The following is a 17382-nucleotide window of genomic DNA, read 5'->3' on the forward strand; positions in this document are numbered from 1 at the left end:
AATGCAATAATAGGCAATTATGTTTGCGGTGTGTACCACATAAATATTCAATTAAATAATAAATCAAAATGAAAATCAGGTAAACTTTATTGCAATAAGGCTTATCAGTAGAACATTCTTAGTGTTCACCATGCTAACATACTTCTTAGCTAAAATGTTTAATTACAAGACATCAGGAATATCCTATTGGAATTCTTGAGCTGTACCTGTGCCTGCATGCCTTTAATACATACCTTGAATGATGGCTAAAAGAATTACTATTACAAAAAAGAAGAAGGTGATATCAAAGATGATCCGATAGATCTCATATTCATCTCCTGCGGGGTCTACAATTTCATCGCCGATCCCCCCTCCGGCACGCACCCCGACATACATATGGAACATGTAGCACTGGAATAGAAGGAGAAAGAAACATTTTTAGAGAAACTATTTACCTTTCCAGGATAAAGGCATTTTGAGAAGTGAAAACACGTTCTCAGCATTCATGCACAATCTTTCAGTGGCATACTGCTCCTAGAGAGGGAGAAGAGTCAAAAAAGAGGCTGGGCATTTGTTGCTAACAGCTCTGAGATTGTGAATGCGAATTTCAACATAGTATCACAAGTGTTCTCTCTAAAACAAAGCGCCAGGAGCCATAGCACGAAGAGCTGCGCTGCCTCAAGGCACAGCCGAGCAGCTGTTTTTTTTTTATTGAGGTGTCTCAAGTTAATGCATATAACTCTGAATTTCTCGGAAATAATGCATGAAATAGTGAGCAGGGATTGCCTCTCTTTATTTCCGAATGGTGCTGTCTAAAGTTCATGCACTAATTCAGAGTATTTACTAGTTATATGTACGACATTTTAAAACCTCAAATGCAAAAAGAAACTGGTGCCCGGCTCTGAGCGGAGCATACACAAGTCTTCGTGGTATGGTCCCTGGGGACTTACCATGAGCCGCTGTTTTGGCTCAGTGCAGAGTGCCTGTTTCTAGTAGCTTGCACTGAAGCACCATATAACCTTATATTTATTTTGAGCTAGAGCATGATTGTTATATGGTGCAGCTCAGAACCAGTGAGCAGGGATTGTCTCTTCCTGTGTCCGAGCTGTGTTGTCTGAAATTAATGGACAAAATAAAAAACAAAATTGTGTTAAGATAATGCACCATAGTGCAAGTACATAGAAACAGGTGCTTTGGCTCTGCAGTAAGCTAGCACATCTGTTAAGGGTAATGGCCCCAAAAGTAAAAGTAAAAACAAAAAACTGACTGGACCGGATTTACTGATATCAGGGGTATTCTCAAAGTACTCAATTAAAAAACAAAAGGTAAATACAGCATCTGTTTTAGTTTGTGAATAGAGCAATCCAGCTTTATACACTACGGCCATGATTTACTAAGATATTGCATCTGGGTTGCAGCAAATTTGTGGTGCAGCACTGACGCAAAATACAAGTTGGCATTTAACAAGCTTTGTGTGAGATTTTACCCGTAAGTAATACAAGGAACGCATAGCGCTGTCTTGCGTTACTTGATTCGAGGAGGCATTACAAGGGTGGAGCATGGGTGTTCCCATGCATCCTCTCATGTATTTTGACGCAAATCCTTATTTACTAAAGTCGGCAAACACAGGTTTGCACCAAAAACACACGTCTAACTGAGACTGCTGCAATTAGATGAAATATCTTTATTTCTCCTAGTCACTTCCTCTTTGCATGTATGAACAATTGTTACTTACCTGTAAACAGGTGGGTCTCCAGTATTGGTGTCTTTCATAGATTCACATGCTTGAATATTCCCCGTCGTCGAAGTGGGAGTCTCACGGTAAATAAAATAGCAATAATGCTAAATATAATATATATATATGTATAAACATAATACAAGAAAAAGAAGGGAATACAACTGAAATCCTCTAAAAACGATTCCTACATAGGAATGCAAGGCAAAGAGAAAAAACCATTTGTAACACATTAGTGTCATTATGTTAGTCCAAACTGCAGCCAATCAGGCACCAGCACCCTCTAGAACCTTCTCCTCAGAAGCTCAAGCCCTCAGATTTTCGTAGCACAAAGTAACTAAGAGTGCATGAGGAGAAGAGAGCCTCTGAGGGGAGGAGGGTGGGTCGCATGTGAATCTATGAAAGACACCAATACTGGAGAACCACCTGTTTACAGGTAAGTAACAATTGTTCTTCTCCAGTATTAGGGGTGTCTTTCATAGGTTCACATGCTTGAATAGAATAGAAAGCAGTAACCTCCTAGAACTGAGATTGCTAAGCATATGAAGAAGAAATCAAGACAGAACTATAATAATAATACAGTCATATAACATCAAAGCAATCACAGGAAACAATAAGGAGGAGGGAACAGAGGCTCACCTTACTGAAAAAGATGGCGAAGCACTGCCTGTCCCACTGCGGTATCAGCTTCATTGATGGCATCCAAACAGTAATGTTTGGTGAAGGTATGCCTGCTTGACCATGTTGCTGCACGGCAAATCTGAAGAAGTGGCACACCAGCAAACAAGGCGGTGGATGAAGACAGCGCCCTCGTAGAATGAGCCCTCACTGAAGACTGCAATGGTCTGCCCGCTTGTTGGTGGCAGAAGGCAATGGCTGAGGAAAGCCACCGGGCAACAGTGGGCTTGGAAACTGGATGTCCCCTGCGCAGTCATCCGTATGCAATGAATAGTTGGTCGGACTTGCGGAAAGGGGCAGTTCTTGCAATGTAAAATTTAAGACAGCGCTTGATGTCCAAAGAATGTAGGCGCTGTTCCGCCGGAGATTTTGGGTCCGGAAAGAAAGTCTTAAGGAACACAGGCTCATTCAAATGAAAATCCGTAGGTACTTTAGGTAGGAAAGAGGGGTTGGTACGAAGTGCCACTCCGGTAGGTTTGAACTGTAGATAAGGCGGTTTGACAGTGAAAGCGTGAAGGTCGCTCACACGACGAGATGAGGTCAAGGCCAGAAGAAGTGCAACCTTCCAGGTGATGAATTTGATATCGGCCTTATGGATAGGTTCAAATTGTGACTTCATAAGTTGAGATAATACCACATTGAGGTGCCAAGCTGGCGGAGGGCGACGCACAGGTGGAAACTTGGGGAAGAGCCCTTTGAAAAATTGACGTATAACTTGTGATGAACAGAGGGATGAAGAGCCATCATGCCGGAAACGAGATATTGCAGCTAAGAAAACTCTCAGAGTTGAATGAGAGAGTCCTGACTGAGTAAGGCTTAAAAAGAATGGAGGAGCTGCTCAGGAGTGGAAAGCATGGGATGGATATTGGCTGAAGCGCACCATGACAGAAACGCTTCCATTTAAGTTTGTAAGTCTTGATGGTAGACGGAGCTCTGGCATGAGCCAGAATGTCTCTGCACTCCTGGGATATGTTCAAGTCTGCGAACTCAAGGTGCTCAGGTTCCATGCCCACAATTGAAGCGTCGAGGGATCTGGATGACACACTAGACCCTTGTCCATAGTTAGTAGGTCTGGACGAGGACGTAGAGGAATGGGCTCGCACTGGGACATTAGAAGCAGTTCCGTAAACCATGCTTGTCTGGGCCAACGAGGTGCGATCAACAGGATGTGGCAGGGCTGCCTCCGCATCTTCCACAGAACCCGCTGTATTAATGGGAGCGGCGGAAAAGCGTAAGCGAATAGATCGCACCAATTGATCAAAAGGGCATTCCCGCAGGACCCTGGGTGGGGATGCCAACTTGCATAAGACAGGCAATTCTGATTCTCCGGCGTTGCAAAGAGATCTAGATCTGGGTGACCCCATTGGCGGAACACATGATCCAGAGTCGGTTGGTGCAGTTCCCATTCGTGTGTTGAGGAAGTGGACCTGCTCAACGAGTCCGCCAGTAGGTTTGACACGCCCGGAAGGTGGACGGCTGTCAAGGTGATGTGATGGCGCAGAGCCCAATCCCAGATTGACTGGGCCAAGCGGGACAGAAGTGGAGACCTGGTCCCTCCTTGTTTGTTCACGTAGTGCATACTGGTGGTGTTGTCCATCTGGATTAGCACTGACTCCCCGTGAACAACTGGGAGGAAGAACTTGAGCGCTAGAAAGATCGCCATCAATTCTAGCCTGTTGATATGCCACGTGCGCTGCATGGGCGACCACTTGCCTTTGATGGAGAGGCCCTGGAGATGAGCGCCCCACCCCTCCAATGAGGCGTCCGTCGTCAGCGTAAGGTCTGGAGCATGATCGAGGAAGGACACACCCATTTCCAGATTCGCAGGCTGCGCCCACCAAAACAGGCTCCTTTTCATGCGGGCTGTGACGGCAACTAGGTCGTTGAAGGACCCGGAGACCTGACGCCACTGTAAGTCCAGCTCTTCCTGAATAGGACGGGTGCGCAACCTGCAATTTGGGATCAGCGCGATACAAGACGAAGCCATTCCCAAGAATGACTTTAACGTCCGAACAGAAACGGACTGTTTTCGTCGAATGAGTGAGACCAGACGAAGTATCTTCAGACGCCGCTCGTTTGAGACGAACGCTTTTGAGAGCTGCGTGTCTAGGATCGCCCCCAGAAAGGATCTGGTCTGCAGAGGTGCAAACTGTGACTTTTCGACGTTGATGGTCAACCCCAGAGATTGAAACACCTGCTGGCAAAGGTGTGTGTCCCGACCCAGCTGATGGTGGCATTGAGACTTGAGAAGGCAATCGTCTAAATGGGGAAAGATCTGAACTCCTTGTAGACGCAGGTGAGCCACCACCGGTGCCAGTACCTTCGTGAATACACGAGGAGCTGAACGCAGTCCGAAGGGTAGAACTTTGAACTGAAAATTTAATGATCCCACTTTGAAACGCAGGTACTGGCGATGTTGTTCGATGATTGGAACGTGAAAGTACGTGTCTTGAAGATCTATGGTGGTCATAAAATCCTCGCTGGATGGAAGACGCAGGACTTCCAGTAGCGTCAGCATACGGAACGATTGAGACTTTAGGAACTGGTTGAGAGCCCTCAAATCCAGAATAGGTCGCCAATCTCCGTTCTTCTTGAGTATGAGGAAAAATCGAGAGTAAAAACCCTTCCCTCTTAGATGTTTCGGGACCACTTCGACTGCCCCTTTTAACACAAGAAGACGGACCTGATGGTAAAGCTCCTCAAGATGTGGAGGAGGTGGGCCACGAGGTGGGGTGCAAGGAGGAATCTCTGTGAACTCCAGGGTATGACCCCGTTTGACAATGTCCAAAACCCAGCGGTCCGAGGTGATCGAGGACCACTGGGAATAAAACAGAGAGATTCGTCCTCCAACAGTTTGAGAGTGGCAAAAGTCATTGACGTTTCTGATTTGCGCCACGATAGGACGACTTTCCTCTGTATGTTTTGGAGGGTTGTTGTCGAGACTGCTGATTGGGCGTGTAACGTTGGCCGCTCTGATTGTAGGAACGGTATTGCTGCCCACCTCGACAGTTGGAAGAAGTGCTTCGTCCGCGCGCACCTCGAAAGGACTGCTTACGAAATTGTAGCGTGCCCAAGGACTTCGCTGTATCGGTGTCCTTCTTGATGGACTCAAGGGCATCATCAATATGGGATCCGAATAATGATTCACCATCATATGGCATGTCCGTTATTCTGGCTTGGACTTCCTGCCGGAAGGAGGTGGACTTCAGCCAGCCTTGCCGTCAGAGTGCCCCCGCACTTGCCAAGAGGCGGAAACCTGTGTTAGCCATATCGACTGCACAATCGATGATTTCTTCCGATGCCCTTTGACCATCGCGGAGAATCTGTAGTGCGTCAGCTTTGGAAGCATCAGGTATGAGTGCTATGTAATCTGCAATGTCTGACCACATCTGCCGGTCAAAACGTCCCAAAATGGCTAAGGCATTGGCTGCTCGGACAGACCTGGAGGCCATGGTTGATAACTTGCGGCCAATTGCATCCAAGCGTCGACCCTCTCTGTCCGGAGGGACTGTGATTTGGGACGCCGGATTCCGTGCTCTACGCTGTGCGGCCTGAGTCACGACAGAGTCCGGCTTGGGATGAGAAACCAGGCAAGCTGGAGAACCAGTTGGGGCCTTGTACTTCTTCTCAAGGCGCGGAATCTGTGCAGGTAAGGAGTTTGGAGCATTCATCAATTTAATGCCCTCTTTCCACACAAAATCAATAATAGGGATTGTGTGTACCTGTTTAAATGGTTTGTCCTTAAAGTCATAAAGAAAACAATCCTCCTTGCGTTTTGATCGTGGGAGCTTGAACCGCTGAGCCGCTTTATCCATTAAAAGATGGAAACTGGCGATATCCACTGGTGGAGACTCACTCGAGGTACCAGGTTGAGGAGAGGGCGTCTGCGCCCGATAATCATCCCATTCAGCCATATCCTAGTCACCTGCCTCCTCATCCGTGTTGTCTGGGACTTCACCGTCCTCACGGCCTGCGTTCGCTTCTTCATCATCCGCATCCTGCGGGTATATAGTGGTATGGATGCTTATAGATCTATGAACCTGTGAAGGTGCAGGTGGTACGATAGGCGGCAACGCAGGTGGAGGTAGTGCTACAGGAGCGGGAGTTTGCGCAGGTGTAGTCTGCGGTGTTGCAGGAAAACGGCGATTATAATCGTCCAGCATATGTTGGAGATTAGAAATTAAGGACAAAGGAATGGTGGCCACAGGAGCTTGAGTGAACTGCTCCTCTTGTTGATAGACTGGGTCATTGTCATCATTAGAGTCTGTGTCTTTATATTTAAATATCAATTCAGAAGGGCTACGTGCTGCCCCAAAGGCGCCATCTTCCTGCTCTGAATCTGTATCATGCTACGATGTAGTTGCGAATATTGGAGAAGGTGGTTGAGGCTCTGGATCAGAGATCTGTTGGCAGGGTACTGTAGTGCGAGGATGTGAAGATTTTGCGGTCTTCAATATCACTAACGGCAAAGATGCAAATGAAATCGGTGCCGCCGCCGACGGAGCCGTCGCCGGTATCGTCGACGAGGCTGATCTTGGTGTCGTCAACGGTAGTTTTGAAAAAGCCTTCGTCGACGGAATGGTCGTCGACGGGGTCGTCGACGGTATCACCGCCGACCGGCGATCCACTGAAGGTATAGTCGTCGACGGGGCCGTCGTCGACGGGGTCGTCGTCGATGTTGGTACTGACTCCGTAGACGGAGTCTCCGTCAACGGGCCTGCCTTCGTCAACGGGATCTTCTTCGTTTAGTCGATGGCGTCGTCGACGACGACGATGTCTTCGGGCCTTTCTTCGACGATGAGTCTCTCTTCTTCGTCGACGAGATGGGAATCGTCGACGGGACAGGTTTAGACGACAACGAAACCCTCGTCGACGTCGAGGCTGTAGACGAAACCGTCGTCGACGATGAGAAAGCTGAAGTGGTAGTCAGCGTCGTCGTCGAAAATGCAGGCAAAGCTGTTTTCGTCGTCGGGGCGCTTGTCGACGGTCCCGTCGACGGCGGGACTTTGAGAGGTGTGAAAACACCTCGAGAAGCAGCCAAAGACGCCTGAGAGCCAGGTCTCGTGGGCGTAGAGGTGGTAGGAGTGGCAGAAGACACCACAGGAGCCGCAGACAAGGCTAATTTAGGTCTATTGAGGAAAGGAGAAGGAACCTCCTGAACACTACCACGCTTAGAGGCTGCTGAAGAGAAACCAGAATGTAAACTTTCTGCGTCGGACAGCACAGATTCCTTGTCCTTAAGACGCTGCAGCCAAAGGAGAAGACGGCCCTCCCTGTCCTTCAGAGTTTTGGTAGAAAAGGTTCTACAAAACTTGCAGCTGCCAGCCTCATGATCCGGGTACAAACAATAAATACACTTCTGGTGGGGGTCCTTTTCGAAAAGGCGCAGCTTCCCACAAGAAGAGCAGGGTCTAAATAAAGACTTCTTACTTGACATTGTTGAAGAATTATCTGGAACTAGAGGAATAGAGAAGAAAACTGAGCAGAGCTCAGGGAGACTCCCTTCACACGACGTGCGGTAGAAAATCTGAGGGCTTGAGCTTCTGAGGAGAAGGTTCTAGAGGGTGCTGGCGCCTGATTGGCTGCAGTTTGGACTAACATAATGACACTAATGTGTTACAAATGTTTTTTTCTCTTTGCCTTGCATTCCTATGTAGGAATCGTTTTTAGAGGATTTCAGTTGTATTTCCTTCTTTTTCTTGTATTATGTTTATACATATATATATATATATTATATTTAGCATTATTGCTATTTTATTTACAGTGGGACTCCCACTTCGACGACGGGGAATATTCAAGCATGTGAATCTATGAAAGACACCCCTAATACTGGAGAAGTTACATTTTACGCAGCATGTACAATGAGGAATAAGCCTCTAAGAATAGTTTTTGTTGCATAAAGGAATGACCTACTGCACTAAAATTATTCTGATCACCACGCAGGCACCCTTTCGTGGTGCCGAAAGGGAACCTGCAATAGCACTAGGCAGCCAGAAGTGTGCCAGAACTACAAGAGAGCAGAACTGTGCCATATCTTAGTAGATATAGTGCATTTTTTCTCTCCCTTTGATGCAACGCAAAGCAGAAACTTCCCTTGCTGTGTTGTGTTAAAGTTAATTAGAACATTGGATTGTTGGGAGCTCCATTGAAAACAATGGAGTGGTCCGGGCTTATAATGGCTGGTATAAGCCTGGAGCTCCAACATTCCAATGCTTCTTTGTTCACAGCTCTGGCTGTGAACAAAGGCTTCAGGGAGCCTGAGGGGATTCCAATACCCTCACACTCCCATCAGGCTTTGTTCTTTTTTGTTAGACATTTTTCCCTCTAGTGGCAGAATGTTGTAATAGCCTTATAGCCTATACCGGCTATTAAAGTCCCTCTCCCTTGTTAAAGGCCCACGCTGGAGAGGGCCTTTAATATCCGGCAATAGCCCTCTACGGCGGGCTATAAGGCTATAGTAAATCTGACCCATTCCCATCATAAGGCTCTTTGAGTACCCATGATGAGGAATAGGAGGGACAAAATATGGAAGGTATATGTTAAATTAGCCCTTTGATATTTGAAATATTGTTGTAGTAATCTTTAGGAAAAAGATTTCATGGGATTGTAAACATAGAATTGTAAAAAGTGCAACAAAACAATGTTTCTTCGGTCCTACCTAAACGTCATGTATTGTGTTGATCAAACTGTCAAAGTGTTTGGATTATCTTGGTTGTGGTAGTGCTGTAACATAATGCTGAACAACATACTGTCGAGATACAGAGAATGATAACCCATAAAAAAGTATGACTTCTAGAATGTGTATTTTCTGCTCAAACCAGCTTTTCTCGTTGACTGAGAAAATAAAGGATATTTAAGGACCATGGAGACCGCTTTTCCTGGTGCCGGATGTTCTTTCTTTGTTCGGGTTTGTTTGCGATAAGGTGTATTATGTATATGTTGTACACAAGCAAAATGGGATAAAAGCTTCACAACTAAACGAACTGTAAAGAATACCTATAATATTAGTTTATATCCTGTATCACCCAATACATTGTGCATGTCACTTTGGCCGGCCTGCTTGCGACGGCCAGCCAGACCATGCACATTTTAAACTTCTCTAGCCTAGCTGTCTTAGACAGCTAGGCTAGAGAAAGCGCAGGCCTCCAGTGCTCTTGGGAGTGCTGAGTGAGCCCTCTCCCTCCAATCCTAGCACTGCTCACATGCTGGGGAGAGCAGTGCCAGGATTGGTTAGTGCTGTTTTCTGGGTCCCGCGTTGGAGCCTGCCTGAAAGAGAGATAAACACTGGAGGTGGATGCTGCATCACGCTTCAAGGTAAGTGTTTTATTTTTATTTATTTTTGCAGCCCCTCCCCCGTGCCTCACCACCCTCGGTGCATGGCAGCCGACACGGCATAAAGAAAGAAAAAAAAATTTGAGTGGCTGCACTGCAACAGCGACCCGTTAAAAACGGCTTGGTATCCTTGAACACAAGATGGCTGCTGTTTAAAAATAACAGCAAGATTCAGCAGGCCCTGGCTTCCTAGCAATTGTAATTCTTTGGTGAAAACGTGATTATGAATACCATTCAAATTTAGTAAAACTAGCATAAAATGTTCCTATTGACAAAGCTGGCTGTAGAATTTTGTACAAGCATGTTGCTTAAATTGTAATCCGTATTGAGCTGGCATTGGCAAATGTCAAACCTATTTGTGCCACTACTTTAAGAATTATTAAATCATAGTTTGTGATTGAGAATGTTTTAATCAAAACTCTCAAACCATTTACTGATCATCTACTTTCTTTTTTGTGCGAGATCCCCCTCCTGCATGCATCTCTATTTTTTCTTTTTTGCAGTTTCAGCTACCGTGAACTCGGCTTAAAGGAATCTGAACACTTTACACAAGCATCACATTACATCACACATTTTTGGGCACAGGGAGATAAAGTAATATGCCCAGATTTACAAGCTCTTGAGCCTATGCCAGGACTTGAACCTGCTTCCCAAATTTCAAAGCTGACACAATTGGCCTTTAGGCCACATCTGGTTCTTCTCTTTCCATTAAGAGTCATGTTTCTAACGCAAAAAAAATAAAAAATAAGTCCAACACTACACATGGTCAGCACACTCATATAGAAAATAAGGAAATAATGGAGGTAGGGACTTAAAATGAAACCCTGCAGGAAATAATGTTAAATAAAACTCAATTATTTAGAATAGTTAAAAGTATACATTGATAAAAAATTATTGTTGAAAACATATATATAAAAATAGTACATATTAATTATTTAATTATAAAATATTTTAATAAACCATTTGAAAATGTTTAAATACTATAACAGTAAATTGCATTGAAAGAAAATAAAATTATGTTTTAGAAATATATAAATCATTGTTAAGAATTCTTAATGCATATTACATTTTTTTTACTTTTTACTAGGCGAGAATTATTTTTTAATTGAAACTAAGGAAAAAAATAATTTAATATATTTCAATCAAATAAAGTTTTAATGCAATATTCATTTGATAGTGCTGTAGCATTTTATCATTTTGTGCTACATACCGGAATGGTGTCTACCTCTGGTAAAGTGTATGGAACATTACAAAATTGACTTAACTTGAAAATAAGTATTACAAATAATTTGATGTTAAATATTAATGCAACTTCATTTCATATGTTTACTTCAAATATAGAACAAAATAAAAAATACTTCACTACATCACTATTAAATTAATGTTTGGTTAAAACATTAAAAAGAAAACAAGTTACTTACCTGTAACTTTGGTTCCCCAGTATTGGTACTTTCATAGATTCCCATGCTTTGTATCATTCCCCCGTCGTCGGAATGGGAGCCTCGGTAATAGAAAAATACCATAGCAGTAGGTACAAAAGTGAAAGACAGGCCTAGGCCTCATCTCATTTTGTAGCCTATCCGCCTCTTTTTGTAAAAGAGACAAAAAAAATTGCAACAACCAATCAGAGTAGCCTCACCCTATAGAACCCTCCTGAGAGAGCCTCAGAGCCTCAGATTTTCGTAGTCGTTGTGTAAAAGTAATTACATTTGCTGAAGGCTGAGCTTTCCCAGAGGGGAAGCGGGTGGGCGCATGGGAATCTATGAAAAGTACCAATACTGGGGAACCAAAGTTACAGGTAAGTAACTTGTTTTCTTGCCCCAGTATTGGACTTTCATAGATTTGCATGCTTTGTATCAGAGTAGCTAGCAGTAATATGCAAATGCACATTTTGTTACATGCATATCAGCATAACACAGTATAAGTATTATCTTCTTTATTTCGGCAATTTTGCCATAAAAGATTTCACAGCATAATAGATCAAAAAACAATACAGTAATAATGAGTTATCAAATTCATCAATTCACAATTCAAGCCTGATAATGAAACATTTGTCAGAGTGCCGCATGGGCTAAAAAATAGGATTTAATCATGCATACAATCTAAAAATGGGAATGGGATGTAGCCCGCCATCCACTTAGAAAATTACCACCAAGAGAATTTATACAGTACGATAAAATTTAGTCAGTGTCAATAAAACGTCTTCGCCTAAACCACATGGATTCCAGAAATTTCGCTACAGCAAAGACAATTACAGGTGATAAATCTGTTTTAAAAATCCTATATGCCTGCATACAGTGTCTGAGGCCCAAGTTTTTGCAAGTGGGTATGATCCAGTGCCATCTTGATTTACCATAAGCTGGGCAAAAAAACATTATGTGTATATCATTTTCCTGCTCATAATTGCAACCAGGACAATTTTTAGAGGAGGTCTGAGACCATTTACTTGTAACATTTCAGATCGGCAATGTGCCGTACCTCCATTGCAAATATAATTTTCTGGTGATTTTAGGATAGATCTCATCTAGAACACACTCAAATTGGTAACAATCTTTAGTCATTAAAAACGATCCTGAAAGGGTGCCAGTCTGTGTGCCCTGTATAGAGGCCAAGTTTTTGCTTTCGTGATACAGTGAAGCCAAATGCTTGCGTGAAACTCTACTACAAGCAGTTTCCGGGTCAGACCGCAATGAGTGTAGGCCCAACTTCCCGAGACCGTTTTTAACGTGATTGAGCCATGGGATTTTCCCCGCTATCGGAAGACTTAAGATTTCTTGTAACTCGAGCCTATAACTGACTAACTCTGGCGTTGACCAGAGTCTCCGCCAGAAAGTGAAAGGCTTTAGGTCCAAGTCCTTGTCTATTGGTCTGAGGCCCATATCAAGCCTCAGAGGTAGTAGTGGAGTGCTTGGGGGCAGAGCCAGGAGCTGCCTGAGAAATTTATTCTCAGTAACAAGGATTTCATTTCGACACGTATGACCCCAGAGTTGGCCGCCGTATAATACGGCTCCCCTCGCCTGGAGTCTGTATATCTCCAGGGGAGGGCCAATTGGTATGATGGTGGATTTATTCATGTTTACAAGTTTAGTGATGCCTCCTGCTACTTGGACCAATTTAAGTTGGGATTTGATTTGGTGGTGTCCCCACGTCATTGATTCATTTATTGTCACCCCAAGGTATTCAAATGTTTTGACCCTTTCCAACCTGGTTGAGCCAATACTCGGGTTTGGGCCTGTGGTTGATGGTGAGTTAAAAATCATGAATTTTGTTTTGAGCGCATTAATCTCTAAACCATGTTCAACACAAAATGCTTCAAAACCGTTAAGCACATGCTGGTTCCCCATTGGGGATTTAGACAGTAGGAGGGTGTCATCCGCGAACATGATCGCGGGCACCCTATTACCAGCAAGCTTAGGGACATCACTATTTAAGACCACATTCAGGTGAGCGATTACCCCGTTGACGTAGAGGCAGAACAGGGTCGGAGCCAAAACACAACCCTGTCTCACCTCCCTGTCAACAGGGAATCTACTCGAAAGCTCACCATGCTTACATCTAACCTGTGCAAAATTTTCCGTACGGAGACGAATAATTATATCCAAAAGTTGGGGTGGAATGCCCAAATCTAGGAGTACAGACCATAGTTTCCCCCGTGGGACTAAATCAAAGGCCGCACGAAGGTCTATAAAAACAGTGTAGAGGCTGCCACCCTCACACCTAACCGTTTTCCAATATAAAAGGGTCAAACGAAAAATCTGATCTGTAGTGGATACATTTTTCCTAAACCCATCCTGGTATGGGCTCAGGATTGAGTGCTCATCCACCCAGTCTAGGAGGTGGTCTAAAATCAGCTTTGCAAAAATCTTTTGTGTCACATCAATAAGGCTGATGGGCCTGTAGTTGGCTGGGAGCAGAGGGGAGCCCTTCTTAAAGATAGGGACAATCTCTGCTCCCAGCCAAGTACTAGGCACCGCCATCCCCCCCAAGACAGCATTAAATATAACCATGAGGTATGGTGCCCATATCTCAGGCTCATGCTCTAATAGGTCTCCTGGGAGCTTGTCCAACCCTGGGGCCTTTTCGGCTGCAAGTTTTAATATTGCAGCACTAACCTCTGCCTCATTGAATCCATCCCAATCTGTTTGGGAGTTGGCATGTAAAGAAACCCACCCTCCGTCCCCTTCTTGATCACTAATTGGTTTTCCGTACAAGACGCCAAAATGCTCCTCCCACACTTTTGCAGCAATGTTTGCATCAACAGCGGCGGTCGACTCACCAGACCCTGTTTTCACAATTTGCCAAAATCTACGGGGGTCTCTAGTTTTAAGAGCGGCCAGCATGTTTAACCAATTATCGTGGTCACAGTCAACTTTGGCAGATTGTAGTTGGCGTTTGTATTCTATTCTCCTTGCTTTAATTACCTACTTATTAGTGTTTAGCTTCAGAGATGCTAGGAGATCTGATTTGGCCTTTCTACAGGCGGCGTTATAACAGGACAGTCTGGCGGCCTTAGATGTCTTTTTTGTCGCAGGGGGATTTAACACCTCTGCAACTATACTAATTAGCTCCCGGTGTAGAGCCCCAATGTTATTGAAATTATCAGGGGAGCGGGGTTGAGAAGCTAGATCACCAATGCCCTTGAATATAGGGACAATCCGAGCATAAAGCTCTGCAATCACCTTGGGGTTATCTATTATATTAGCCCATCTGACTCTACGCCTATTGCTAGAAAGGGTCAGCCCGCAGTCACTCTCACCATTAGGCAACAGGTTACCATTTGGGAGACCAGGTGAAGAAAATACCAGAATCAGCGCATTGTGGTCACTCTCATCTCTATTAATGACCATAAAGTCAATGACCTTATCCCAAGCGCGTGATTCGACGAAGATGTAATCCAAACGTGACTCCTGCCCATGTTTATTAAAAGTAGGTTTAGGGGGGATGTCTGATTGGGTGCGTCCATTGCAGGCCCTGATTGAATGGTTAAGGGTCAGAGTCGTTATTTGGACAGCTAACGGTGTCCAGGACTTAGCCGGGGCACCCACTATTGGAGGTATTGCCCACTGATCGTTCTCTTCCATAGATAGACCATCCGTCAAACCCGGTAGTGGCTCAAAATGGGAGTTAAAATCATCCCCTACCACAAACAATGTACCTTGCGGGATGGTATTCAGGAATGCTGAGAGCTCGTCGATGGTTCGGGACTCATTTGTTATATTAACAGGTCGAGAGTACGCATTGACCAATGCAAGTTTAGGTGCATTCGGCCACTCCAAAAGCACACATTGGACATCCTCCGACTGCGTGTTCAGTGACCTGGCCTTGCATCCTAGGTGAGAATCCACCCATATGCTTAGTCCACCGGATGGGCGTCTCTTCCCCCCCCATTTTGCCAGGACTGAAAATGTAGCAAATCCAGTACGTGGGTTGGCCTCTCTGGCCCAGGTTTCCTGGAACAGACACACTTCTTGCTTTTCGATGAACAACCCCCACTCCGGGCAAGACAATTTGTTGCTCAACCCTGCCAAATTCCATGACAGAATTGACAAAACACCTGGTTCACCAATATTTTCTTTCACTTTAGACGGAAGCTTTGGGCCCAATGGCACTAATGTAGCCAGAGGTATGTCTATGATGATTGCACCATCTGCCAGGTTACTCTGGTCAGTGGTCGTGGGGGGTGAATATTCCAGTGACCTTGGGTAACTGGGCACCTCCTGATGGAAACATAAAGGCCTGTCTGTACTGCCACAGACTATGATCGCCCCGGGGAGTGCCATGTTCTTAGTAGGGACCCCCGTTGACTTTGGAGAAGATGGCGCACCCCGATTATGTTGCAGTCAGTCAACCAGGTCCAGACAACTGAACGTGTTACAATAGAAGGGTTGGCTGTGTGTATAGGAATTATAGGGCTTTATCCTATTCTCCCTGCTTTGTCCTCTTGGTTCTACCCTAGTCCAGGCCTCTTCTGGCCCCTCCATGGGCTGCACCGGATCAAAAGGGTAAAAAGCGGCTAATGGCAGGGCCCGGATTAGAGTATGTGAGTCGCCCTGCAACCAGTTACAGATGTGAATGACAGTTCTTGGGTCCCTGAAATTTACCAGGACACAATCGCCACTGGTGTTCTTATTGGTGTTGCCCACCCAGGCCACCCTTCGGACCATCAAGATTTCACTAGAAATCCTAGGAGGGAGTGGTCTATGTTTATTTAACCAACAAACCACTTTATTTTTCAGTGATGCAAATGATTCATTGGTGGAAACATCAAGTTCAGGTAGGCCAGTTAAGACTACCACTAAATGGGCAGCATCGGGGGGAAATCAATCACCATTTTCTTACTCGAGTTGGTGCCCAACGGAGCTTGTTGACCCCCTGGCAGTTTATTCTTATTAGCCGACATAGAAACATTAACTAGGGGAATAGAGTGATCTATTCTAGTGGCCGTATCCTGGGATAGAGATAAAGTCTGGGCAACTACAGGCACTACCACCTTACAGCCATCCGGCTTTTTCTGTAAACTTTTTGCTGTATCAAGGTAGTCCACAGTTGCCCCCGTGGCTTGTTCTATCTTCACCAATCTAGCTTCAATCTGGGCAAGTCTTGCTTCCAAAGGACTAAGCAAGGACTTTAGAAGAATGCCCATATTTTGGATTGCTACCTTTTCGCCAGTCAACTGCGGGGCACTAGGTGTTGGGTTTGTTGGGGATAAGACGGGGTGCATGTGAGCCTGGGGGGGATTGGATATGGCTTTAGGGGGGACAGGCTCCTTGTCGCTTGCCCCGGGTTTGTGAGCTGGGAAGTTGGAATGTTTGGTGACCTTCGCCTTGTTACCCCCTGATCTATAAGCTCCACACTTCCTTTTAGGGACTGCACCCTCCCTGTTCCCTCTGAGTTGATGGGTAATATTACTAGCCTGTGTGTCAGCTGTAGGGCTACCGCTAGTGTTGGATGTTACTGAGAGCTCGGGAGGGGCCAGTGGGGATTCTGTGGGTGATCCAATGTTACTCTCCAAAGTGGATGCTACCAAGCCAGAAACAGGGAGAGACACCCATCTAGTGGGGGTTACCGCATTTGCAATATGCCCAAGGGACGATCTTTTGAGATTACGATTCCCTGTGATAGTCTCCGCTCTAGGGTGGTAATTTCATGCGATAGCAGAGAATTAGCTCTACTAAGGAAATTATCCATTGTACCTACAGCATAGGAAGCCGAGGACAGGGCTTTACTTCTAGTCTATCGCCCCGCCATGCTGCAGCTTAAGATTTTGGTACACAACCCACAATTTACAAATCCAGGTGGAAACACAGTTACTACATGTAGTGCAGTAGATAATTAATGCCAAGGGGGGTGGCCCTGTCCGGTCTGTCCCGGTCTGTAACGGGCTAGAATGGACCGGCCCTTAACCCGGGCTTCGCCCGGCGCAGACCTGCGCGTGTCCCCCGTTGTGCAGGGGGGGTGTGAATATATACCACAGGCAGGCGGGTCAATTGCAGGAAGAGGCACCAGCTGTGGGGAAACAGAGAATGCTGGTCCTCGCAGTCCCGCAACCCCGTGTCGGCTTCCCTGCAGTCCCGAGCCTTGGAAAGAGTGACCAAAGTTCCACACCAGCGCCCACGACCAGAGTTCCACGGGCAAAGTTCCACGGCAACTCCCAAAAA

The 17382-nt window shown here is 45.4% G+C and overlaps 1 protein-coding gene across 1 annotated transcript in view; it reads right to left on the bottom strand.

Annotated features, from left to right (window-relative positions):
- The window catches only part of RYR2 (ryanodine receptor 2), a 3071198-nt gene that overhangs the window by 78061 nt on the left and 2975755 nt on the right, over nucleotides 1-17382 (bottom strand). The window contains exon 98 of the mRNA XM_078648003.1: nucleotides 234-390. Within this exon, the coding sequence (XP_078504129.1) occupies nucleotides 234-390 (157 nt within the window). The remainder of the gene's footprint in view (nucleotides 1-233; nucleotides 391-17382) is intronic.

Source organism: Lissotriton helveticus, chromosome 6 (assembly GCF_964261635.1).
Source record: "Lissotriton helveticus chromosome 6, aLisHel1.1, whole genome shotgun sequence".
Taxonomy (NCBI): Eukaryota; Metazoa; Chordata; class Amphibia; order Caudata; family Salamandridae; genus Lissotriton; species Lissotriton helveticus.